A 26563-nucleotide genomic window follows, 5' to 3' on the forward strand; every position below is an offset into this window, starting at 1 on the left:
CCCCAGGATCATTGTACAACTTGATAATCTACAGATGATCTTTGGTCTCTTGAGTAAAGCTTATTTAGCAAATAGTCCTCCGTGTCCTTATCTCAGTAAATTAAATTGGATATTTCAGTGAAGGAGGCTTAATTTTAATATTAGGAACATCTAACAGCCCATGGAAAAGCACACAAATGAGTTCTCATCTTCTCACTTTTAACCTGCTCAGGCACTAACACATTTTTTTACACTTTGTATCTTTGTCACCACCGGTTTCATATTATTTTTATGTTTGATATCTCATCAGCTTTTATTTGCAGTTTGTGCATTGTGCATTTCCCATGCAATTATTAATGGAATTTAATAAGACGTCTCGATTTAATGCACAGAGCTCTCATTTTGTCTCATTTTTCAATTCACCCAATAAAACGCCCACATGGTAAATATGCTTTTGGGTAGTTGCTTAAAGCTCTGCAGATGTTATATGTGGATTTAAACAGAATTTAAATGAAAAAAAAAAAAAAAAAAAAAAATATATATATATATATATATATATATATATATATATATATATATATATATATATATAATTATTTTACCCCCACATTCAATGATATGATAAATAAAATATGTTGATAATTATTATATTAATATTGTAATTTAATAATTATTATAATATTGATAATATAATTTGTGTGGGCTCAGTAATAAATTAGATGTCACTCCAAAACCTTAGTCATAGGATTAGTCATTCAACTCAATTCCTCTATTTCTCTCTCTCTCTCTCTCAGACCAGTATGGCCACGTCTCTGTCGGTCAGCGAGGATCTGATCTTCTGTGGTTGTGCTGATGGGACAGTGAGAGCGTTCAGCCCCACTGACCTGCACTTTATCTGTATACTGCCTCACCCTCACAGCCTGGGCACAGACATCGCCACTGTTACTGAGGCCAGGTGAGATCAGACACATTACAGAGGCTTGGTACAATAAACTACTACTTAGTTCAGTTTTATCAATATTGTTGCACTGTACTTAATGTAGGATGCATTGCCTTAACTGAACTGTGGTATCACCACGATACTTAATATGATTGCTCAGGATCAGTGTGAAATATAATAATGTAAAATCACTTTGTCAAAATTCAGAACAGCTGGAAAAATATTTACACTTGTAAATCTCCTGAGATTTTCCTACTGTTTGAGCTGGTGTCTAGCATTATACATATGCAAAATCCCAGAAACCATCCTGAAATCTCCGTCTGCTTTAAGATTCAGAGTGGATTCATGTAGTGTCGATGAAACAGCTTAGCCATCGACATCTGTTTAGCATTCCCTGCTTTCCCTCCAAACTGTCAAACACATGAGACCTCTTAGTCCACCGCTCATAAATATGCAAAAACACTGCTGCAAGGCTGAGACAGAGCTGTCGAGCTCTATTATATATTATAATATTTGTGTTCAGGACCGTTTTAAGACACTGAGATGTGTCCGTGTATTTTTGAGCCAGCTTTACATTTTTAGAATACAGAAAGTAACATATATATAATATGCATTCATGTAGCACGTAACTTTCCAATTCATGAAATGTAAAGGGAAGCCATTTAATAAAGACAAATCATGAACAAATGTACAATCAAAAAACTGCCCCATGCATGCCAGCGGACACTCCTCTCCCAGAATGCACACTGTCATTCTGTCTGTCTCTTTATAATAGCAGTGGTCTAAGTGTGGGTTCTGCTTGGAAACATTTTCTCGTGACACTTCCAGAAGACGTTTAGTGACCTCTCAGTGCAGCTGTCTTTACGGTCCCTCTATTATGATCTCTTCACAGCCATCTCTTCGCCTACAAGGAAAACCTCCGCTATCCTGACACAGTGGCCGTGTCCTATGACACCACGAACCGCTGGCTGTCCTGTGTCTATAACGATCACAGTCTGTACGTGTGGGACGTACATGATCTTCGTAAAGTGGGCAAGGTTTACTCAGCTCTCTACCATTCGGCCTGTGTGTGGAGTGTGGAGGTGAGAAAAAGGGCATACATTTTAAATTTGAAAGAACTGAAATAAAGCAAAATAAAAAAAAGACTTCATTGTCTTTCATGCAAGATTTCATGCAAGCATTAAGGCGGTGATGGAAAGATGGTGCTGATCAGGTGGATGTATAAATAATAAAACCAAAGAAATTAAATAGAATAAAATAACAAAAAATGCAATAGCATAAAATAAAATAAAACATGAAATAAAAAAAATTTAAGTCAAGTCACCTTTATTTATTTAGCGTTTTAAACAAAAAAGATTGTGTCAAAGCAACTGAACAACATTAATTAGGAAAACAGTGTGTCAATAATGCTCTAAGTTAAAATAAGTTAAAGGCAGTTCATCATTGAATTCAGTGATGTCATCATCTCAGTTCAGTTTAAATTCAGTTTTATCTGTGCAATCATTTTCAATCAAGTTAACGATGTCGCTGTAAATGAAGTGTCCCCAACTAAGCAAGCCAGAGGCGACAGCAGCAAGGAACCGAAACTCCATCGGTGACAGAAGGGAGAAAAAACCTTGGGGGAAACCAGGCTCAGTCGGGGGGCCAGATCTCCTTTAAATAATTTGTTTTTTTTATTAAAATCTGAATATTTAAAATATAATACAAAACCTAAAATAATTTTTAGTTATGTAAAAATAGTTCATACATAGTTTACTTTTACCTACAAAATTAATTAAAAAAATTTCAAGTACAAGAAAGGTTTTTAGGATTATGAGAAAATTCAGTCAAGTGTATTCTGACTTCTGAGATGTGTGTGTGGTAACATGGTTTTGTCCTTTCATTGTGTCGTGAGTTGACATTTTGCCTTCTGAAATGGTTTTAATAAAACCCCACCCACTGTAGGTTTCAGTCTGGCTTGTAACTGTTTTACCTTGTGTGATGTGAATGTGATGAGTTTTCTGTTTTTACGAATGGTATTTTATGGTGTTTTCCTACATTGTGATCGATAACCTGTGGGATTTGTTCGACATGAAGCATATTCTGTATTTCCAGGTTGTGTGCTCATATCACATCACATGAATTATGACTGTGACTTCCCTTTTGGTTTGTTGTGTCTTTAGTTGTCTGGTATTTTGTGACCTCATCAAACTTCCTGAAATATGTCCAAAATTACAGGTCAGGGTTATTATAATGAACTAAAACCATAAAACAACTTTAACAGAAAACATAAGACTACTCCTTTGTTTTTTGGTTGATAATGACCTAATAGAGTTTAAATGCCACATTAGAGTAAATACACCTGTATTTGTTTTTATGTGTGATGTAATGCTGTGTGTTTTGTCAGGTTGAGTCACTTCTCATTCCTTTGTCCTGCAGGTGTACCCAGAGACGAGGGATGGAGAGCAGCCACGTTTGTCTCCCGGATCGTTCCTCAGCTGTTCTTCTGACAATACTCTCCGTTTGTGGAACACAGACGCCCAGAACACCACCCTCAGCCCAAACGTCATTAGCAATGTGAGTTCTGGAAACTCAAGACTTGAAATGAATCGTCTTTTCTTTGAGATGTTTTATTATTATTGCAAATAAATACACTATGATCGAAAATGAGAGTAAAGATTTTTACATAATGTTACAAAACATTTCTGTTTTAAGTAAATGCTGTTCTTTTGTAAAAAGAAAAAGAAAATAAAAAAAGGAAAAATGCATCATGGTTTTAACAAAAATATTAAGCAATACAATGGCTTTCAACATTGATAATAATAAGAAATGTTTCTCGAGCAGCAAATCAGCATATTAGAATAATTTCTGAAGGATCATGTGTCACTGAAGACTGAAGTAATGATGCTATAATATTCAGCTTGCAAATTACATTTTAAATATAACTGCTAATTTTAAATTATTAAACTATTTCACAATATGACTGTTTGTACTGTATTTTTGATCAATTAAATGCAGCCTATTTAATTGTGTATTCTCTGTAAAAAACAAGTATCATACCAGGGGTATTACTGTGAACTGATTCATACTTCTTTGATAAACTGCATATTTTCATTAAAAAACTTCAGATACTGTACTATCAGCAAAAATTTAATTCACAAACATTCCACATATCATATAAAATGGCATTAATTTTAAAGAAAATAATCTAACTTTTAAACGCAAAACCATATAACATATTATTACCATATTATTCAAAATTAGAATGTCGTATTTGGAAACTTTTAGATTAAAAATAATTAGCACAGAAATGTTTACTTGGTTATTATTTGGTAGATTTGCAGATGCCACTTGCTTCGATATTTCATCAAACCTAACAATATTCATGCATTTTAAGTGATTTGAGTATGTGTATCTGTATAAATTTGTCACAAATTATAATTTTTCATCACTAAAGGACCTCCAGAAGGTAATTTATATGGACAGCAACACCTCCACCCTGCTGGACACGGACTGCACCATCTCCAGTAATTCGGAGAAGGCCGACCCACAGACCTCAGATAACCGGACAGGCATTAGGACCATGTGCGTGAGCCCAGACGGGCTGCACCTGGCATCAGGAGACCGCAATGGAACACTGAGGTCTGTTTTTCACATGTCTGCTTAACACTTCTACACTAATTGATTTGAGTTAATTGATCCTCTGAGGGTTTTAATGGAAAGGACGATGTTTTTGTGTACTGGGAATCACACGCATGTGGGAAAAATACTGTACGTTACACTTTCTGTGAAGACTGTATTTATTACAAAAGCATTCTCAATGTTATTCTTATGAAAATGCAAACATTTTTAGCTTAGAAACTTCACAATCAGACCCTCACTGAACTTCTGCTGTTTCCAGAATCCACGATTTGGAGAGCATGGAGGAAATTCTAGACGTTCAGGCCCATGACTCTGAGATCTTGTGTCTAGAGTACTCAAAACCCGAGACTGGTGAGTGCTGAGTGCTTTTTTATAGATCTGTAGCTGATTAATCCTGTATCGATGTAAAAAAGGAAGTGCTGATCCAGCTCAGATGCTCAACAGATGCTCTGTAACCTTCACACATATGCCACCAGCAGTGTTTACAACTAGTTTTTCCAGTGTAAACGTCACAGCTCGAACCTGGTTCAATTTTAACTTGAAGTCATTTTCTTTCAATGTTAAGAGACCCTGATCTTAAGATGTTTCAATGTTCATTGTCCTCGCTTAATGTACAGAGACAACAGTCAGTCATTTGTAAATAAATTGACTGGTGTGCTGCTTTCAAAACCAGCCCAAAACAGAAATATTGCCTTAATCAATGGACTTGGTTTTCCGACCAATGGCAGACGGGGAAATGTTCGGGAAACCTGTTTGAAAAAATTCTTAATTTTATTCAGTTGCATTTGGTAATGCTAGTAGCACAGAAATCAGCTTTACATTATCAATAACATCTGTGACATGCGGTCAATTACAAAAGAAAGTTATTCTTGTGCTTCAGGTTTTAGAAACAACTAAAACTTTCATCAGTATACAAGTGAGCAGCAGTGTGTGTAAAGATTGCATTTATCAATGGCACCATTTTTGTGGTAATCAACAGCACACCACAGATGCTGCTGATTGAGTTTTAGTTGTAAATAACCCAGAATATTATTTTTCAGAGGAAGCTGACACACCAGTAATAGTTGAGTAAACAATAGTTGATCCAAAACGGCAAGATTAATTCCCTTGGAAGCTGTCAGCGCTTACAAAAAAAATCTAGCAGTACCATGGTACGGTCTTATGGTATAAATAGAATACATCCTCATTCTTCCCTATTATGGTGGAAATTCCTCTAACCACCACTAACTAGAATAGTGTAATTCTTTCTAGTTTTCTAAAGCTCTCAAGGCTCTGTGCAGGGCTGGGGGTTTAGAGCAGGCGTATTGAGACTCATTATCTTCCCCTGTTAAGTGAAGTTCAGTGTGAAGTTGTGCTTAGCATGCAATGCCCTAGCTGGTTTATATCAGGCTCAAGGCCAGGCACTGAGTACAGCTCGATGAGAAACAGAACATCTGCTAGAACACACATAGAGGTAAACAATCTCGCCTTCTTGCTTGCTGTCTTCTCCTGCTCTTTCATGGGACACTGAAAGGGTTCTCTCAGTTTAACAGACCATTGATCCCATCCACTATAACAGGCCAAAAATGGCTTATCAACTATATTCTGCACAGTATTTAGACATTTTCTGCACTGAAATATGTGGATGTAAAAAGGGTCAATTCAAAAGGTAATCGCTTATAAACTGCCCAGTCCGCATTCCAGATACAGTACCTGTCCATCACACCACCTGTGTCTTCTGTAGATGTGCTTGTTTGGTTTCAGCACTTCAGAAAACAATGGCTTCATTCGAAATGGCCTGTGAGAATCTGTAATTCTCATGAGCTGCATTATGATTCATTTTTGCAGAGAAGAACATCACATTATCATTTGTGTGTCTGCTCTGCAGCCATAAAAATATATTAGGAGCTTTCAGACGGGAATCTGTTGACAGAGATGAACGCTCATTTCAACATGATCTGGCTCATTTCTTCTGCTTAGTGTTGCAAAAACATCTCTTGCTCTGTTCTCGCACTTTACAAGGCATTTTCATCTTTTTCTTGACTGTGCGAGTCACACGTGAACACAGCGTGTTAGTGAATCAGCTTGTGGTGTGAAAAGTGTGAGAACAAAACCAGAAGCCATTCTCAACACTATTTCAGAAATGCTGTTTGGCTGGTGTATCCTTACAGAAGTCTACGCAGGGGGCTACTGGTAATGGTATCAGATAATAATACAATGACAGATGTGACCCTGAAACACAAAACCAGTCTTAAGTCGCACGAGTATATTTGTAGCAATTTGTATGGGTCAAATGAAAGATTTTTCTTTTATGCCAAAAATCATTAGGATATTAGGTAGAGATCATGTTCCATGAAGATATTTTGTAAATGTCCTAGTGTAAATGTATAAAAACGTCATTGTTAATATGTATTATGCATTGCTAAAGGCTTTATTTGGACAACCTTTAAAGCCGATTATATCGAAATATTGAAGATTTTCTCAATATTTAGATTTTTTGCACCCTCAGATTCCAGAAATTCAAATAGTTGTATCTCAGCCAAATATTGTCTTATTCTAACAAATCATACATCAATGGAGAGCTTATTCATTAAAATCAACCCTTTATGGTATTACATGAACACTGTATTCATGTACACTGCCATTCAAACGTTGATGTAGAATGGGGTCAGTACTCTTTTCAACAAGGCTGTAATTATTTGATCAAAATACAGTAAGAGCAGTAATATCCTGAAATATTATTACTATTTGAATATATTTAAACATGTAATTTATTCCTTGGCTGCAAAGCTGAATTTTCAGCATCATTATTCCAGTCTTCAGTGTCACATGATCCTTCAGAAATGATTCTAATATTCTGATTTGCTGCTCAAGAAATATTTTTTATTATTATCAATGTTAAAAATGGTAGTGCTGCTTAATATTTTGGTGTAAACGTATTAAATATGTGTGTGTTTAGGGCTGAAACTGTTGGCCACCGCCAGCAGAGACAGACTGATCCATGTTCTGGATGCGGATCGGGAATACAGCCTCCTGCAAACACTGGATGAACACTCTTCCTCTATCACTGCTGTTCGATTCGCTGGTGAGATCTTGACAGCCTTGCCAAGTTTTATTTAACATCGAATGCTGGAAATGTCCAAATGTGACGTCTTTGTTTTTGTTTCAGCTAATGATGGGAAAGTCAGGATGATCAGTTGCGGTGCCGATAAGAGCGTCTACTTCCGCACGGCACAGAAGGTGAGATCACTTTTTGTCACATTTAAGTGTTTATTATTTACCATAATCTATGATGTTTTCGTTGGACATTTCTATCATTGAGTCCCGACTCTGAGCTGTCTGTCAGATTCCTCAAGCCGCGACAAACTGTTGCCAGAGCTTTAAAGAACACCTGATTAAAATAGACACACAAGCACTTAACACCCGTTTGCAAATGACATGCCAACGGCCAGTGATTAAGTGCGAGACACAAACAAGCACTTCAGACGTCCTAAATTAATTCTGAGATGTCAACTTTGAAGAGTCTCAGTATGTTTCTCAATGAACATTAAGAATTAGAAGCTACTGAGATGAATTCACAAAACATTTAATAGAACATTGACGAACATAAACATGAATTAGAAGAATAGTTGTATAATATAAACATTATCCATGGACATGGATACAATTCTTCATGAAGAAGACATTTTTCTCCATGTCTCACATTTTAATAATTAGTTATTGTCTTTGTTTTTCTCTGAACATCTGTATTTTCCTATTACCGGTATACTCTTTTCGTACACTGCTTCTCAAAACCCTCAATTCAAACATAAAACCAGATTAAGGTGGACAATTGATTTGGAATAAATTAATGGAGTGGACGAGTGATCAGATGTGACGTCTTGAGGAGCTTGTGCCACTGTAATACAGGCCACCTGCAGAACGTAAATCAGTTTAATTCTGACCTCAAAATGTGCCCCAGGACCAGGGATCATTAACAGTAAATCCACAAAATCACGCTTAAAGATCATTTTTGTTCTCATTTTGTAGAAAACATCTAGGAAGAATAATGAACACAGAAACATTATTACAAATTGTGATTTTTATTTAAGTAGTGTATTAGTTATTCTTTGCACTGTACTAATCATTAAACATGCCAAAACAGACCGAGGAGGGAACAGCGTTCACACGCACTCATCACATAGTGAGGAAGACCACTCTGTATGACATGGACATCGACCCCACACGGAAATATGCTGTTATTGGATGTCAGGATCGCAGTATCAGGTTTGTTTTCTTTTTTTTGGGCAATGTTATTATTAACTGTAGTAAAAGTAAGAGCAGTAGTAGTAGTTGTTTTATTATTATCCTGTCCTCTCCTAGTCGAGCCTGTCTTCCTGGAAAATCCAGGCTATTATTTTGCTAATGTGTTTGTATTATTGTGAACACGTGTTTTTGTATCTATATTTACATTTTAATTTCTGTAATTGAATAATTTCAGAGGATCTTGGCTGTATAGACTATATCTGGATCTCATCTGACAGGTGTTACAGTCATCTGTGTTTGTACAGTAGGGTGGCATTAGAGGCTTGACTGGTTAATCCAGTCACATTTAGCATGTTGTAGACCATGCGCGCACACACACACACACAACCTTTCTGTACTGTCTGAGACACCTGACCAACTAAAATCATCAGACACAATCTGATTGTCTCATCATGTGATTGTTTTAATTGGTGAATGTCTCAAAAATGTAGAAGTCATGTTTTAAGCCTAAAGGGGAAACTTAAATTTTATATATATATATATATATATATATATATATATATATATATATATATATATATATATATATATATATATATATATATATATATATATATATATATATATATATATATATATATATATATAATTTTTTATTTTTATTTTTTTTGTATGAAATTTTCATGGTAATTAAAAATTTCCCCAAATTTCCCCAACAAATTTTACTTTTGAGCTTTTTGTGTGTGTGTGATTTTTTTTTTTATTTTTTTTTTTACTTTATTGTATTACTATATTACAGTATTTTATAATCATCAAAAACTGATATCTGTACAAAATATTTTACTATGGTGTATACATTTTGTATTACATTAAATAATATACATTTTACTTTTTTGTACATTTAGTTATGGTAAGTCATTTTTAAGAAAAGTATTATATTTATTTATTATCATTATTTTCTTTAATGACCTGGACATGTTTTTGGTAGTTTAGTGAGATTCGTCCTCCTGCTGATTTGACAATTTTTAAGTTTTGCTCTTTATTCTTCAATAATGGCACTATTTTCCTCATTGTGCTTTGTAAGTCTCAATGTGCTGTCCCACACAAAAGGGCAACATTAGGAAGGAACCAGCTCAGCGCATGACTTGCAACTGTTTTTCTTTTGTTCGTTCAAACTATGACTGCAAATTTATTCTGCAATGTGGGCAAGAAAAATGCCAGGAATGTTGTGTATAATACAGCCGGCCATTTACTGCCTTTGTCTCATTCTCACTGAAAGCAGCGTCTTTTCGATGCTGTTTGGTGCAGCAGTAATGAATGATCTTGAAAGAAGAAGGCCTGACCTATACAAATATATCAATAGGCAATAGTCAGTGCTGTAGGCTTCAGTACTGGAGCTCATTTTGGGTTTTCAATGCCTCTAATGGGCACAGACTCTTTTTGTTCCTCGTGTAAGTCATGTGAAGCCTGAGGGGGTTCATTGGTTCTGCTCCTCCCAAAGCTGCCAGTGCACTTATTTGATCTGCTGTAAAGAATGGCAGTTGAAGGCATAGCACCACCAGGTGGCTGACAAAAGACGGGGGTAAAATATGGTACATAATTCTGCAGCGCATTTGTCAAATCGAAAAGGAAGATTCAAATGGTGAGATTGTACAGTTAGATTTTTTTTTTTTAAGGCCACTTGTAATGTTAACCAAGGTTTTTTTTTGTTTGTTTTTTTAAACAAACCAGTCACTATTTAAAGTTTTGGTTTGGTAAGATTTTTTAATGTCTTTCAAAGAAGTGTATGCACACCAAGGCTGCATTTATTTAATAAAAAATACAGTAAAATACTGTAAAATATTATAAAATGTAAAGTTTTTTAAATATTTTTTTATCTTCATTTGTTTTACAATTTTATTTATTCCTGTAATGGGAAAGCTGAATGTTCACCATCATAAAGCCGGGCTTCAGTGTCACATGATCCCACAAATAATTTTAATATGCTGATTTGCAGCTCAAGAATAATTTCTTATTATTATCAATGTTGTTATTGCTTCAACATATATATTAAAAAAAGATTTCTGCTACTTTTTTATTTGCAGGATTTTTAACATCTGCAATGGCAAACAGAAGAAAGTCTACAAGGGCTCCCAAGCGGAGGACGGGACCCTTATCAAGGCAGGCAGACTTTGAATGAAAAGATTAGGGATTAAATGAATTCAGATACAGATACTTTTGATCTCAGTCATATGGTTATTGAAATGTCTGAATGTGTTTATCAGGTTCAGACGGATCCCTCTGGTCTCTATGTGGCCACAAGCAGCTCGGACAAAAACATCAGCATCTTTGACTTATACACTGGAGAATGTGTGGCCACCATGTTTGGCCATTCTGGTAAGATCAACTCTGTGTGTGAGATCATGCAACTATAATGAGAATAATTTTATCTGCTGGAATCAAGTCTAAGCATTGTGATGTCCTCTTTTAGAGATCGTAACAGGAATGAAGTTTACTAATGACTGTAAACATCTGATAACTGTGTCGGGAGACAGGTAGATATTCTAAAATCATCAATTTCTCAGATAAAGAATCAATTTTGACTCTGCTAAATTTGCCTGCTGTTGTGTGTTCAGCTGTATCTTTGTGTGGAGGCTTTGTCCTGAGTTGACCATTAATATGAGACAACGGCTTTCGGACCTGAAACAGAACAGCAAACCTGTTCAGAAGACCCCTCCAAATAAACAACACACACTTAGGTATAAAGCCAATCAGTCTAATGTGTTGCTTTGCAATTACACAATTCAAAATGGTGATTTTTTTTATTTATTTTTTTATAATGTTTTCTGGTTTGTATCAGCACAAGGAAAGAAATCCACAGTCCCCCGGTCATTGGCATTATGTCGTCCGACAGTGACAAAGATGTGGAGGAAGAGGAGGGCATTGAAGAGGAAGATGAGATGTTCCCTCACCTGTCATCGGGCAGCAGTGGTGGCGAGGAGACAGGTAATGTATCCAACACTCTCCAGCAGTCTTGCTAAACTGGTTTGGCTAGTTCTATATATAAATATACTGCATCCGGCTCTTCTGGGTTGGGTTGGGTCACGTTGTGTGATTTTATTGGGCGAGACTTCTTCCAAATGTTTATTTTAAGCTTTTTGAGCTTCTAATATTAGTGTTTGTTTCTGTTGCAAGGATCATCTGAAGAAAAACGCAACACTCTCAATTCCCACATGAAGAAGGTAAGAAAGTCTGTGACAAGTTTGCATAATTTTAGCTTTGATTTTCTCATTTTGTTAATGCTCTTTAACATACTTTCTCTCTCTTATCAGCAGTCCAACAGTTGTGAACATGAGGGTTCAGGTCCACGACCAAGACGCCGCTGGTCCAGGCGATTTGGTAGTATGGATCTGAAGGTGAAGTCCATGCTGGACCTGAGGCAGCTGGAGTCGTTCGCCATGCCTCTCTTCCCCAGCAAAACCCAAGACGTTCATAAAGATCTTCCACCGCCTAGGAACCAAGAACTAGGCAGCACCATCAGTCTGAAGACTATTGCCGCATGGGTAAGCTTTATATGAAAATAAAGCTTATACATAAACTTTTGACATTGATATCTAATGTGATACAATGTTAAATATAGTCTCATGGAGCTAAACTTTTCACTGTACCAGCATAAATCTGCTCCACTTTGCAGCTTAATCTGATGAACCAGTTAATTTTTTTGATGAAATTCAAAATATATGATGCAACAATAATAAACCAACATACAACAAAGTGGAAACTCATTAGAATAATGCTGCAGTGTCTTCAACAGGTCCTAGATATAATACAGAAAAAATATAATCAAATGAGAATGGATAAAGCTCTTTAAATTATTGCTTTGTATTTGTGCTCATGAATGTTGACTGCTTTGTTTGTTCTGTATCTTTCTGACTTGTGTATCTTCTCTGTAGGTACCTGAAGAGAATGAACCAGGAGGACAAGCACGTCCTCATTACATCAAACTGTCCCCTCAAACCCCAGAGACAGAAGTGCTGTATCCTGAGGGATGTGAAGACCAAATCAGTCTTGCTGGAAGGTCAGTAAAAAAAAATCTTAGTAGCTTATTTTATTAACACTATAGGTGTACATTTTCAATGTACATTAGTTAATTCTGACGACCCAACATTTCTGATCATTTCACACAAACTATCTTTCAAGGGATACTCCACCCAAAACAGAAATTCAGTCATCATTTACTCACCCACACGTGGTTTCAAACCTGGTTGAGTTCCTTTCTTCTGTGGAGCACAAAGTTATTTTGAAGAAAGTTAGGAACAGTTATGAGACATTTCTCAAAGTATCTTCTTTTATGTTAAAGAAAATAAGTCGTACAAGTTTGGAATTATATTACAGTGAGTAAATTAAGACTATGAATTCATTATATGATAAAAAAAACCTCTGTTTTGACATGATCCTCATATACCTGTCCGCTCCCTTCTCTTTGTTTGTGCTTAGTGAGTATCAAGTGAAAAAGCTGCCCCATGGAGTGAGATGTGCTAAAGTCAACTCTTGTCATGAGAAGCAGAGTCCAGACAGTGCCTGCTCTATGGAGTATTCCAGCAGTCGTCTTTCAAGCCCTGAACATCCCGGAGAAGGTATTTAAACTATTAGATGATATTTACAGTAACTGCAATCGGTCCTGGATGAGATAAAGGAGGGTATATTTCTGTGTGTTCGCTGTAGACTCTGAGCCGACTGAGCCATTGAGTGTAGATGGAAACTCATCAGAACTGGATATGGAAGATCTTGATGAAGAAGAGGAGGAGAGTCTGAGAAAGAATGAGGTTCAGACTCCTGTACCTCAGACCCCAGATCAGGAGGCGTTTCTCAAGAGGCACTTTGCAAACCTGTCAGACCTCAACAATCCTGGTAGGGTGTTTGTAGTGTACATGTTCACAATTTGCTTAAAACATTTTCCTTTAATGTTAGTATGAGTTCTCATACTCTTTTTCTTTGGCAGCAAGTCCAACCAGAGTAACTCCAAATATCTCTGACAGCATGTCATCAAAGTTTCTCTCTCAGATCTCTCCTAGCAGGTAAGTAACCCTTTGACCAAATCCCTTTCAACCGTGACATCAATTTTGAGTGATACTTGGACTTCTGAGGGGCAAACATGACCATGCTCTGCCCTTTCTTGACCAGAACTCCATTCCCATTCTCCTCAAACAAAAGCAGTGACATTAAAACCACCAGTGGAGTTGTACGGCCACTTATCTCAGAGGTGCGGCCCCTCATGGAGAATAAGAGTCCAGGCAAACAGCAGGAATCCCATGGAACTGAGAGGACAACGGGTCAACGTTTAATTCAGAAGAAACGCACACCCATCATGGATTCCCGCAGACTGATCAGCCCTGTTGCTAAAGCTGCCGCAAGTCACAACAGTTCTGCAGGCATGAGGAAAGCTCAGTCTATCCACAACATCTCCTCAGAAGGTAAATCACCCATGAACTTTTGCTACTTAATATGGTGATATGGAGTATTTCACATTTAGGGTTTAGGATATTGTTTTGCATTAGTTACTCCATGGGGTTTGTCTTATTTACTCACATTACTCACTTGTTTCTTTCCTCTGCTGATCAGCTGACGGGGTTCAGATATCCAGTCGTCCTTCTAAGGAAGTCCATCCACAGCCGCAGACTCCAGACCACCAACAGACGCAAAGACCCCGGCGTTCCCTTCCTACCGTCCCGCTCATTAGCCCCACGACTTCCATGCCAAAGGACATCACCACACCTACCAAATCCAAATCCCGTTCCTACATGAGTCCTACCACTAGCTCGATGGCCAAGATGTCCCGCTCTGCTTCCATGGGTGACAACTTGAATGTGGTAGAGTTAGAAGACACAGGATCTTCAGACCTACGCCGGGGCTCAAGTTCAGACACTTCCAACCCTCGGAGCACCTCCCAAAGCAAGCCGACCACTCCTGTTGCCCAGGTTTCATCCGCTAATACTTTGAAATCCCCATTTCCAGGCCCCTCCATGCCCCATGCAGCAGTCATACCCACGCTGAGTGCTAGCTCAACTGGAAACTCTTCCTCTAAAGGTCTCCAGGTCAAACTGACTGGCAGTGCTCGACCACTGCTCCATATAGACATTCCTAATCCTCTTCCAGATAAACCCTTGTTGTCTTCCCTCTCGCCATGCAGTAAGACCCCCAAACCTGTACAAATGGAAAAGGAGTTCTCAAGTAGAACTCCAACAACTCCCTCTTCAAATGCTGGAGCAGTTGACTTGCCCAACAGCATTGTACAACCGGTCACAGCTGTTTGTTTGAGTCCATCTGAAACCCCAGACCAGATTGAGCTTAGTATGATACTTGTTCCAAGCCAGACAAAGAATTTAACAGAAGATGAACTCCACTTGCACACAGAGCCGAGAAAAGAGGACACCTCCAAGACTGAGTGCCCTCCCATGAGCCGGTGCAGTCTAAGTCTTCTTCAGTCTTCCTCAGGATCTCAAGATTCAGGTTTGCCAGGACATCAGTCTTCCCTTGTTCCATCTTCTGTTCAGCTACGACTTGGGCTGTCTAAACACTTCTTTACCAAAGGGCTCTGGCCTCTCTCATCCTCTACCTCCTCCATCACATCCTTCATCTCTTCTTCACCCTCTTCACCCATTAACCATTGCCACATGCAGGGTGAGGCATGCTCCTACTAACACTTGCTGTAACGTCTATCCTCTAATCCAGTGGTACTCAACCAACTAACAGGCCATTATTTGACATGTATTATGCTCACTGAAACATTTTCTACCATGTCTATAGGTCGAAGTGACCATAATAATGTGATATTTAGCCTCAATAATGCGAATTGTACCAAGGGAACCCCACCAAATACATGTATTTTTATCTCCCCTCGAAACATGATTGGGCTAGTGTTGGGTAGCAATTGGGTGGGTTTTGTTGCGAAAACCTGGCATCCCTGCAGTAGGGTTTATATTTTTGTTAGGGCAACTGTATCCAATCCGAAAACTTGCAGTAAGCATGTGTTTTTAACGATTACAGTTCAAAAACAGGTGATTTTAAGCTAAAGATAACTCATTTTGCTATATGCGCATGTTGTCTGAGAGCAAAAACATACAAAGACGGTGTTCGTAGAGTTCGAGAGTATTGGAGTTATTTTTGCCTCTTTATAGGCCTTGAACGTTTAAATAAACACACTTGTAAGTGTCAAAATGCCCATCTCTGCAAGTATCCTCACAGTAATTTAAGTCTTAAGTGAAAGCAAACAGCTGAGAACGAAAACATGTAACAGTATACTGGATCCAGGCAGCTCCTAAAGTGACAGCAGTCTAATGTTCCTGCTGTCTGTCATTCATGTTAATCAAATAACAAAAGAGAGAATATCTCTCATTGTTCTTATCTAAATAACTTTTGTAAATTTAAGAAATAGATTTAATTTACACAGTGAAGAATATGCAGTTTTATACATTTAATTACTTTATACAATGTATGTAGCATTGTTTTGTTTGTTGTTTTGTGATACTGACATGGTGACAAGTATTATTAAATGTCTGTGGTATAAAAAAAAAAAACCTAATTTAAAGCAAAAATAACTATATCATTATGTATATAGTTGCTGTGAGATTAATCGTATAGTGATTTTGGTAATAACACTCACACCTACTTCAGGAGCAAAACTGTACCTGGAACAACATTCCTACCAACTATTCATTAACCTCTTGTCTTTAGAATAAGGTCCTACAACAATATTCTTATGACTAATCATTTGCCTCTGGTTCTAATGTTGATGTTGTTCTTTGGAATGTTGTTACAGGAACAATGAATGACGTTAATCCATGTCATATTTCTGTAAATCACTTGTGCTGAGTACCACTGCACAAAATCGTTTTCTATGCCTTATAGTTCTCAGATTTACTTTTCTTTGTATGCTCAGTCAAAATTGTGTATTTGTTGCTCAGCTCATTTTAAGACAGTTTGACTCTAACAGAGCTCGGCTTCTCCTCTGCAGACACATCTCTCAGTGTGGATTCTTGTAGGCTGGTTGCCAATGAATTGCAGAGCAGTTTTAAAAGAGCCTCCCACCTCTACAAAATGGTATGTTATCATTTGGCCACATTCACATGTAATTGTAGAGTAGGCTGCACTTCAGCCTACACGTCTGCCTAAACTGTTTTGTGCGGGTGACTTGAATCTTACTTTGCATATGTGTGTGCGCTCCTGTAGCTAAGCAACTCCTCCAACTCCAGTGAGGAGCAGCAGGAAATGGCACATGTGCTGGCCGAAGCATTTGAGACGATGAGAGACGAGCTGAATTGCCTGCCACCATGCACTCCTTCAAGATCTCCCAGCACTTGCACTGTGCGCACAATAGCTAACAGTGATGCAACATTAGGTGATGACAGGACACTTGCCCTTTTAGAGCAGTACTCCAGACTGCTGCTCAGTGCAGTGGAGAAGAGGATGGACAACAAAATCTGATTTCTATGTGTGCTGTGGTTGCAACAGGATTCCAAGCCATGAGACTGCACAGCAGACTTTTTTTTTAATAGCGAGGAGCTTTTAAATAAAGAGATTGAAAAGAAATTTTACTATCCTACCTCCCTGTTTAGCATGCTACTATGGCAGCAACACACCCCTGACTTTTCTCACCCTTTGCAAAGTGTTGTGCCCTGCTACTAAAAACGCATGCAGATATTTTGGCCATCGTAACTGTTGAATGACCTATGTGGCATCAGGGAGAGCAATTGATTATATGGTTTTGTTAACTGCATGGTACAGCAAAATTGATTCAGTGGTAATCGTCTTAAAAGACGAATAAGCAATTTTATACGGATACAATATTCTGTCATGTGTAAAAACAAACTCTTGTTGAGAGGAATTTCCAGCAACCACCATTTATTTGAACATTGTATTTGATATTTTTAGAAATTCTCAGTGCTCTCTTACGAAGGGACCGGTATCCCTGGAAGTTTTAGCAAGGCAGATTTGTCTCACTTTTACCTTTTATTGTGGAATGATTTTTTACTGTATGTTGTGTTTGTGCTGATACTCTCAAGTTGAATTGGGATTCATATTTATTCACATGTGATAGGTTATTGAGTCACACAGAGGCTCTTTAACGTTTGTTTGTTGTATAGTGTCAATGTCCTGATGCCCAGCAGAGTCAGTTGGGTGCCAGAGAAAAAATGGGGGGATTCGAAGGATGATTTTGTATGGTTTTATTTGCAGGACGTTTTTGTACTTGAATAGTAACTGTCTCATGGATACGGGTGCCTTAATCTCGATCAGCAATTTGTTTGAAGGAATGAATCTGGAATTTGTAATTCAAGCAGGTTATATATCAAAATGATCAGTGATATTTGGATGTTGTCCACCTCTAATTGATTAATTCTAGGTTGCAGATTGGGACAAAAACAAAACTGCCATAAAAAAAATAATAATTTGAATTGAATGTTCTGGTGACGATAGAGTTGCAACAGCCAAGTAGATGAAGTTCGTTGAACTTTTGTGCACAAATTACGAGAACAGTTTACAGGTTTTACAGAACTTTGGTTTTAAAAATACTTATCCTGAAAAGCATTTTTACAGAAAAAAAACTTTTCCAATTATGACTTCTTAAAGGTGTTTTATTGTTATGTGATGTGCTGTTATTTTCCCAAGAGCTAAACAAAACACTCTGTATTCCAACCTTTCCCACAATCCATTGCTAAATAGGTTAAGGTGTTGCCTCTCTGACCTCTGCTTGAAACAACTCTTCTTTTTCCGTGATCTTGATAATGTACAGTAAGGCACTTTTTTTGTCATTAAGCTTAATTCAAAATGATAGCGTAATATGTTAAGTGTACTGTTACTTCTTATAGAGATGGACCTTCACATATTTTAATGTGTCCAGCTCTTCTACTGATACAAATCCAAGCTAAAGCCAGGTGCACACTGTACGATTTTGGGATCTTAAAATATTTTTTTGTCAATGGGACAAATTGACAGTCTTTGATTGCTTAAGTTGATGCCGTAATTGGTGACCAAAGATTTATATCATAGAGTCTGACATAAAATACAGTCGACATGGCTTTTTCTCACAGGTGTCATATTGTATGATGTGACATAAAAAAAAAGTTGCACAGTGTACACCCAGCTTAAGTCAACACTGCAACTAGTTCAGCTGCAACTTGCCTGGTGTCTGAGATGCATAAATTGTATTTATTGACTTGATGCTTTGTTCCACCTCTGCCACATTCTCTTGTATTTTGGTACAAATTTATTAACAATGAAAGATGCTAAATGTGCAATTGCAACAACAGTGCAAATTTTTACACATCTGTTACATACCCCTTTTCACCAATGGCAGATTGCACTGGAAGACTTGTAGTTAAATAGATTTATTTACATCCATTATTGTATGCAACTCTTATTTGCCATCTCATGACAAGTGCTATGGCTTTAAGCAAGACTGAAAATGCATGAGATTAAATAATATTTAACGTAAGCCCAAACAAACTTGATTTAGCTAGCTAGTGGGGTAGTGATGTAGCAGAAGTAAAAACCGTACAGTAAGACTGCATCAGTAACAAAAGTGCTGTGTCAGAATCAGCATGAATATACTGCACATGCATGAAGAAAGGCAGAATTTATGGTTGGCTCGCTCCATGAACTAGAATGCATTGTTGTATGCTTGACCTGCTCTTCATGAACAATCATGCAAACCTTCTGCTTTCAGCGCTATCTCTCTGTGGTGACCAGCTCTGCTTTCATCTAACCTAATGACAAGTTGATCAAGATGTATTCTAGCATTACAGATGGACCAGTGCTCTCAAAGACTGTTTCTTTTTGGAAACTTGTGACTTTGTCTTACCTTTCGCTCCAAACCGAAGTCAAGTGTTTCTATTCTCTGTCACCTGAAATCTCTTTCTCAAGGAAATTAAAACAAATAAAACTGTATTTATTACATGTTAAACTGCATTGTTTATTGCAAGATATATTCTATATCAGGGAAAATGTACATGCATATCTCATTAAGTCGCCACGTGTAAAGCCATCAGCCAAATCTTCACCTTTGAACACTCACAGAGATCCAACAGTGTTTGTCAAGGACTCCACAAGCTGGAAGTAATTGTACTTGATATCATATTCCATGTCATACCAGAAATTCACTGTCAAGACAAAAAGAGCAGATTCATTCATGATTAGTTACTTTTTTACGGTGAAACTAAAGTACAGAACCGAATTTTCAAGCAAAGCTGGTATTGTTTGCAATATTATTGGCGGTCAAATCACCAACCCGCTATGCAGCCATGAGACTGTCTAACATGGTGGAACCAGAGAGAGGGCAGGTACAACATCTCGCCAGCTTTCACAGTGCAGAGCAGAGGTTTCGCCAGCCTGTAGGAGGGATATCGATCATAATCTGGGTTCAGGGGGTCTAGAGGGATCCAGGGCACCTGAAAGATTGCAGGATTATTTTTTATAAATGTTTCAAGATGTATTTAAAACATGTGTAATCATAAAATGAATGTAAAATATACAATTACATTTCAATAAGCAATTATAAGTTATATAAACTCACTTTAGTTGAATCTTCCTCATCCACTATTTCAAAGTTGTCATCTTCTTTCTGTCTGTATGTCGCTGGCTGGTAAAGCTCTGTGTTGAGGAAATAATACACAATGCCAATAGATGGTCCTGAGGCCATTTTCTTGTTGAAAAGCATTCAGTTTTTAAACTAAACTAGAAAAATAAAATAGCTGGATAAAGAAACAACTTCTTACCATACGGTATGAAAGGTCTATCAGTCGGCGGAAGCAAAATAAACTCTTTCTGTCCAGAGATCACACAGTACAGGTTCTCATAATGATCTTTATGCACTACAGAGAAAAAATAGTGCTTGCTCACAAAACTGATTACATAAATTAGTGTTTAAAGACGTTTTGACTACATTGCCCCCTATTGTCCACAACAATATTTAAAAGGCTGTATTTAAGACTTAAAAGTACTGTATTTAAAAAATATATTTTTTACTCACAATTTCTACCAAATAACATATTTTAGAGCTTGGCCTATCAAGAAAAATTCATATTCATTATGAAAATACCCATAGGCTACCTCATATATAAGACTTCTGTGGAAATTATGGTTCTTTCATGAAAAGCTAATTATTTGTTGAGGGAGTGAATTTAATATTTTTGCTGTTTCAGTTAATGTTAATGCTTGTTTTGGCCCACTGGTTTACAATATTTCACGTTTACAAACAAATGAAGACAAACTCACTTGATGTGACAGCGCTTTCCTCCCCAAGCCAGAAATTTACAGCATCAGGCTCTTTTCCTAAATTATAAGAATCCACATTTCACATTATACAGCCATTATCCAATCAAAGGCACGTCCAGGTAGATAACGAATGCAAAATGTGTGGACTTACCAAGTGCTTCACTCATCCAGGGGATGTGAGTCTGTACGTCTCCCGTCAGCTCCGGTAACTCCTCAGTTAGATTTGAGCATTGCTTCTGAACGTAAAACACACCACTGCACTTCACCTTCCCCTCAATGATATCCAGAAGAGTGCTAAAGGTCATCTGACGCTCCTCTGGCATCACAAAGCGATCCCCGTTCACGGCATCTGCATATCCATTTGGAGTGACAGCTACACTGATGACTTTAGAGCCCACTTTCTCTCTGCACAAATATGGAATGTTTAAATGTTAGAACTCTCAGGCTGATCTGATCATCTGATTGGCTCACCTGAGATAGGTGGGGTTCCATTTAGACAAAGCTGGCCAATCACTGAAGGCATTGCGAATGATGCAGGGCTTGTTGGGACCAATCCAATCACGATAAAACTGAAGTGGAGAGAGCGGCCCATCCAGGTATGGCACAGAATCATTAAGATAAAGCTCTAAGGAAGAGAAGACAACGATATCAATGATATAAAAAATATTTTTGCACACACACACACACACAAAACCCTTACAGTAACATTGTTTGCGTAACGATTGAGCCCAATTTTATATACTTCTTTTAATTTTAAGGTAAGATATGACAATATGTTGTGGTACAGAAAATATTTTTTTCTGCACCAATATAAATAATTTAACATAAAAAAAATAGTTTGTAAATATTCTATCTACAAATAGATAATTTTCAGGTAATAGAATATTTACAAACTATTTATTTATCTATCATTTTAATGCTTAATTATATATTTTGGTGCAGAAAAAAATATCTTCTGTACTCGTCTTATGAATATATATTGTAAGTGTCCAGATCTCAATAGACAGTATGTGAACTTACCCTGTGCTTCTTTAGGAAAATTTCTCAAGCATTCTTTAACTGCATCCATAACACTATCCACATGTTTCTATAAAAATAACTTAATAACGTTACTGACTGGTGATTTTTCACATGCCTCCGTCAGCTCAAAATACTCATACTCATTTCCCATGCATGCCTACCTATTCATACAATATAATGAAGTATTAATGTTTTAAAATGATAAGAGACAGCTCGCCTGTACTTTTCACATGTTTAACAGTTGTTAATGTTATGGCGTTTGTCTTCCGCTCATGCGCAAAAGTGACTGTTTTACTAGAGTTGTGACGTTCGCGAACGAACCGATTCTTTTGAACGGCTCATAAACATGAACAATGGGAGCCGAGTCGCGGCTGGAGGGGAGCCGTTCTTTCTGTCGTTCTTTTTTCCTATGCGTGTTTCACACAGATGCACACAAATGAGCTCCTCCGCGAGACAGAACAGTTATAGGGGGAGGGGCGCACCCAGCGCAGGCCAACCCTTTATAGCGTGATGATATTAGTTATTAGTTGTGCATGTTCATTGCAGCCCACTTTGTTATTGTTCATTGACTTGAAGGGGCTGATGTCCTATTTGCAAAGTTTATAGTAGTAATAGTATGTAGTATGTAGACATTTCCATTTTATTTATTCTAATTTTATCTACTTTAAATATTTTTTGTTTTCTATCAAATGTTCTTGTGTGATAACAATGTTCTTGTGTGAAAGTGTTTGTAGTAAAAGCTGTTTTGCACAGAAATTCATTGCAGCCGGCTTTGTTTTTGATGTTTATTTGAGTAGGTATTGTATGAATAACATAAGTCAACGTAGCTTTACACACACACACACACTTTGTACTAAAGGTAAATCCAAAATAGTGATGTCACTGTCTAAGCAGAGGGATTTGTGCAACCCTATGGAATATAGTCCACACATGACAAACGAGGTAATAATATTTCAGAATAATTCAAACTCAGATATTGGTGTGTGATATCTGAGTTTTAATTATTTGACTACAAATCTCACCTCATTTTTCCTCCCAGTAATTATTTCCAGGATAAACTGAGATGCCCCCAAGCTGGCTTCTTAAAACTGACTAAATATTTAAAAAGAGCCAAAAGAGCCGTTCTTTTGAACGGCTCTTTGAAAGGAACGGATCGCGAAGATCCGGATCCCCTCAAAGAGCCATAAATCCCATCACTACTGTTTACAGCGTCGTGTCTGTCTCCCTCTACTGGCCGGAGACTGCACTTCAGGAAAAAAATATTTATTTATGTTTTTAAAGTAACGTTTTGTTATATTGTTAGCCCAGAATGCAACAACAAAAAAATATATATATAAAAATTCACTAAACAAAACTAAATCCTTAGTTTTGATGGCATGATTTGTCACGCCTCTGTGTGAGTAGCTTCACACTTGACGCCAATTAGATCACATCCACAGGTAAAGTGGCAGCACTATTGTTTGGACTAGGATACTTTTCTCGTTTTTTTTTTTTTGCAAATCGATTTTCTTCCAATGGACCTTAAGGAACATGGATGTGGAGGCAGCTCTCGAAAATTACTTTGACCAGACTATTTCTGTAAGTTTTGAAATAAATGGCTGAAATTGCCTTTGTTTGCTGAAAACATAATCAATCTTATCGAGATGCACTCAAGTCTGCTTGTTCTTATAACAAATTAAGTAATTGTAAATAAGAAAGTCAGCATATTTAAGAAGCAGTTTGAAATACAGGAATAAATACATTCAAAACCCTACTACAGAAATGGAAAAAATTGGCAAATTAATAAAATATTTCAGTTTAAAATAAAGTATGACTAAAATATTGCTATACACTTTCAAATGTTAACAATGGATTTATTTACTTACATTTTTTTTTATAAATGTCCTTGTCATTTATGTATTTATTTATTTGGAAGTTTGTTTCCCTTTTACAATAAATAGTGCTTTAAATTTATATTGATGTATTATACCATTACATCATCATATAATATATTAATTATTTTATTATTATTTTTTTTTTGGTTCTACTAAGGGTTCACCTGATTACAACTTTGAGGGGGATCTGGGCCTACAGGGTCCAGCTCAACAGACCCAAGATTCCTCTTTCCTGACCTCTTTAGCCTCTCAAGAGAAAGATCTCACTGAAGACTTGGACCTGAGCTTCTTACCAGATGAACTGAGCACTCAAGATGAGCCATCACAGGCTGAGAATCTCAGCAGGAATGAGGACAGCGGCATTTACACTGACTGTCCTCCGAGAGAGTCGACAGAAGCAGATACTGACACCAGTAATCCTGCACAAAACGCCTCACAGTTCAATCTCCCGATGACTCCCATGACCCCTATGACCCCCATGACCCCAGTGGCAGAGAGTTCAGGCATCATCCCGCAATTACAGTAAGACATAAAAAAAAAAAGTGAAGAATCTGTATCAGGGATTCTTTTTAACATCTTATGGCATAATGTAAGCCCAGAACTTTTTTTTTTCTTTTTTTCTTTCAAACATGGCTACTCTCTAAAACAAAATGAAGCTCTTTATTTGGTTTTATGAAGAACCTTTTAAACATCTCTGCATACTGTCAATTTCACAAAAAAAGGTTTGGTTATAAAAAGGTTAGATTATTAAAATGTGCTTTACACAAAGAAGAATTGGTTCTTTTAAGAACTGTTCAATGAAAGGTTCTTTGGGGAACCAAAAATGGTTATTCTATATGACATCCCTATAAAAATTTTGGAAGCTTTATTTTTAACAGTGTAAAAGGCTGTATAATGCTTAAATTCGTTTTGAATAAAGTCCTATGCACTACTTTACTTTAAGTATAAAGTGATTACTTTATGAACCACCAGCCATTCCATCCTAATTTTGTTAACTATATTTCCAAACCTGTTTTTGATCATACACAGGAATATTGTGTCAACAGTGAATCTTGCTTGCCCTCTGAATCTCAAATCCATTGCACTTCAAGCTCGAAATGCTGAATACAACCCAAAGGTACTTTTCTACTGTATTTTATATATGCAACACTATATAGAATTGTATTAAATCATAGACAAAACAAAAAGGAAAAGTTATTGTAGATTTTGTCATTGTTTATTCTGTATGCTGTTGACATGAGTAAAAATGAGTTTCCATTTTTGGGGGAACTCTTCCTTTAACTTTGTGTTTTAGGTCAATTTTCCAGTCTTTTCAGTTGCATAACTCCAAAATTTGCCTATGTATAGCGTTTTGCTGCTGTTATAATGAGGATCCGTGAACCAAGAACTACTGCTCTCATATTCAGCTCTGGGAAAATGGTCTGCACTGGGGCCAAGAGGTATACATAATATATATTCAGAACTCTAACTATAATGCATTAAGGTAGCACAACTGTAAAATAGATAAACTTAGCTCTATGTTAGTCTCACACGTGTCTTTTACCCTATATTTGCCTTTCCCTTTGTTTATCTTTCCAAGCAGTGAGGAGCAATCTCGCCTTGCTGCACGGAAATATGCCCGGGTGGTACAGAAACTTGGTTTCCCTGCCAAATTCCTTGACTTCAAAATCCAAAACATGGTTGGAAGTTGTGACGTCTGCTTTCCTATCCGCTTAGAAGGCCTGGTCCTCACTCACCAGCAGTTCAGCAGGTCTAGACAGGCGTCTGTCTGTCTGTCATCATTTCGTTTGATGTTTACTGGCCCACAATATAAGTGGCCTTGTAACATCTGTCTTTAACCATTTTACCCCTCCAGTTATGAGCCAGAGTTGTTTCCTGGATTGATATATCGCATGGTGAAGCCACGTATTGTGCTGCTGATTTTTGTGTCTGGAAAAGTCGTGCTCACAGGTATAGTTGATATATAGTCTTATTTGCTAGTCTTATCTCACATAGTCCAATTTTAAAGGAATAGTTCACCCAAAAAATGCAAATTAGCTGAAAATGTACTCAGCCTCGTGCAGTCCAAGAGTTTTTCTGCATTGGAAAAGATTTGGAAATATTTAGCATTGCATGATCAATTGCTCACCAGTGGATCCTCTGCAGTGAATGGGTGCTGTCAGAATGAGAGACTAAACAGCTGATAAAAACATCACAATAATCTAGAAGTAATCCACAAGACTCTAGTTCATCAATAAATATCTTTGAAATAAAAAGCTGCATGTTTATAAGAAACAAATCTCCAAATCATAAGCACATTTTCAATGTTGGGGAACTATTCCAAGTTTTGCACTGAAATTGAAACTCATTCTCCTCTTGTTATGATTTTTAGGTGCGAAAGAGCGGTCCGAGATCTACGAAGCCTTCGAAAATATTTACCCCATCCTGAAAGGGTTCAGGAAGCAGTAGAAATGCTGCACTTACACTTATATGTGCTGCATGGGAATATTTCTCTATAACAATGTGCCTCGTATACATATACGAGCAGTGCTCTTTTGTTATTGCACTTTGTTTAATGTCTTTGTTTACTTTGTTGTCTGCATTAGTGAGGGATGCTGAAATAACAGAGCATTTCACAGCTTACTGTGAAAAATAAATGTTTTGTTGAAATATTCAG

The 26563-nt window shown here is 37.2% G+C and overlaps 3 protein-coding genes across 6 annotated transcripts in view; 2 read left to right on the top strand and 1 right to left on the bottom strand.

Moving 5' to 3' along the window:
- The window catches only part of mapkbp1 (mitogen-activated protein kinase binding protein 1), a 41861-nt gene extending 22158 nt beyond the window's left edge, over nucleotides 1-19703 (top strand). For 2 of the 3 annotated variants that reach the window (XM_059519948.1, XM_059519950.1), the window contains 23 exons: nucleotides 774-934; nucleotides 1812-2001; nucleotides 3338-3475; nucleotides 4356-4540; nucleotides 4800-4891; nucleotides 7479-7604; nucleotides 7689-7759; nucleotides 8664-8785; nucleotides 10849-10924; nucleotides 11029-11140; nucleotides 11235-11298; nucleotides 11380-11502; nucleotides 11604-11749; nucleotides 11939-11985; nucleotides 12076-12306; nucleotides 12697-12821; nucleotides 13241-13380; nucleotides 13469-13654; nucleotides 13746-13821; nucleotides 13928-14217; nucleotides 14366-15253; nucleotides 16758-16843; nucleotides 16973-19703. In XM_059519948.1, coding sequence (XP_059375931.1) covers nucleotides 774-934; nucleotides 1812-2001; nucleotides 3338-3475; nucleotides 4356-4540; nucleotides 4800-4891; nucleotides 7479-7604; nucleotides 7689-7759; nucleotides 8664-8785; nucleotides 10849-10924; nucleotides 11029-11140; nucleotides 11235-11298; nucleotides 11380-11502; nucleotides 11604-11749; nucleotides 11939-11985; nucleotides 12076-12306; nucleotides 12697-12821; nucleotides 13241-13380; nucleotides 13469-13654; nucleotides 13746-13821; nucleotides 13928-14217; nucleotides 14366-15253; nucleotides 16758-16843; nucleotides 16973-17227 — 3930 coding nt within the window. In that variant the 3' untranslated portion in view covers nucleotides 17228-19703. The remainder of the gene's footprint in view (nucleotides 1-773; nucleotides 935-1811; nucleotides 2002-3337; nucleotides 3476-4355; nucleotides 4541-4799; nucleotides 4892-7478; nucleotides 7605-7688; nucleotides 7760-8663; nucleotides 8786-10848; nucleotides 10925-11028; nucleotides 11141-11234; nucleotides 11299-11379; nucleotides 11503-11603; nucleotides 11750-11938; nucleotides 11986-12075; nucleotides 12307-12696; nucleotides 12822-13240; nucleotides 13381-13468; nucleotides 13655-13745; nucleotides 13822-13927; nucleotides 14218-14365; nucleotides 15254-16757; nucleotides 16844-16972) is intronic. The other variant, XM_059519949.1, reaches the window with a different exon arrangement.
- On the bottom strand, nucleotides 19688-22296 carry jmjd7 (jumonji domain containing 7). The gene is made up of 8 exons (XM_059519951.1): nucleotides 22034-22296; nucleotides 21485-21638; nucleotides 21165-21418; nucleotides 21014-21070; nucleotides 20515-20610; nucleotides 20313-20389; nucleotides 20028-20187; nucleotides 19688-19899 (listed from the first exon to the last, which is right to left on the bottom strand). Exons 1-8 carry the CDS (start codon nucleotides 22080-22082, stop codon nucleotides 19811-19813), a joined length of 936 nt encoding a protein of 311 aa, XP_059375934.1. The 5' UTR covers nucleotides 22083-22296; the 3' UTR covers nucleotides 19688-19810.
- Nucleotides 22297-23439: 1143 nt separating this feature from the next.
- On the top strand, nucleotides 23440-26433 carry tbpl2 (TATA box binding protein like 2). 2 transcript variants are annotated; one of them, XM_059520986.1, is made up of 7 exons: nucleotides 23440-23611; nucleotides 24065-24429; nucleotides 24937-25024; nucleotides 25255-25346; nucleotides 25487-25657; nucleotides 25763-25857; nucleotides 26279-26433. In XM_059520986.1, the coding sequence occupies exons 1-7, from the start codon at nucleotides 23564-23566 to the stop codon at nucleotides 26353-26355; spliced, it is 936 nt and encodes a 311-aa protein (XP_059376969.1). In that variant the 5' UTR covers nucleotides 23440-23563; the 3' UTR covers nucleotides 26356-26433. The 2 variants fall into 2 exon arrangements, with proteins under 2 accessions (XP_059376969.1, XP_059376971.1); XM_059520988.1 differs by having other exon boundaries at nucleotides 23441-23611; nucleotides 25490-25657.
- Nucleotides 26434-26563: the final 130 nt, after the last annotated feature.

Source organism: Carassius carassius, chromosome 32 (genome assembly GCF_963082965.1).
Source record: "Carassius carassius chromosome 32, fCarCar2.1, whole genome shotgun sequence".
Lineage (NCBI taxonomy): Eukaryota > Metazoa > Chordata > Actinopteri > Cypriniformes > Cyprinidae > Carassius > Carassius carassius.

Coding starts and splice junctions, on each gene's coding strand:
- jmjd7 (XM_059519951.1), bottom strand. CDS start 22,082: ATGGATGCAGTTAAAGAATGCTTGAGAAATTTTCCTAAAGAAGCACAG. Junction 20,611..21,013: donor GGAAAGCGCTGTCACATCAA/GTGAGTTTGTCT, acceptor TTTTCTCTGTAG/TGCATAAAGATCATTATGAG. Junction 20,390..20,514: donor TAGACCTTTCATACCGTATG/GTAAGAAGTTGT, acceptor TCCTCAACACAG/AGCTTTACCAGCCAGCGACA.
- tbpl2 (XM_059520986.1), top strand. CDS start 23,564: ATGGATGTGGAGGCAGCTCTCGAAAATTACTTTGACCAGACTATTTCT. Junction 24,430..24,936: donor GGCATCATCCCGCAATTACA/GTAAGACATAAA, acceptor GATCATACACAG/GAATATTGTGTCAACAGTGA. Junction 25,025..25,254: donor ATGCTGAATACAACCCAAAG/GTACTTTTCTAC, acceptor GCCTATGTATAG/CGTTTTGCTGCTGTTATAAT.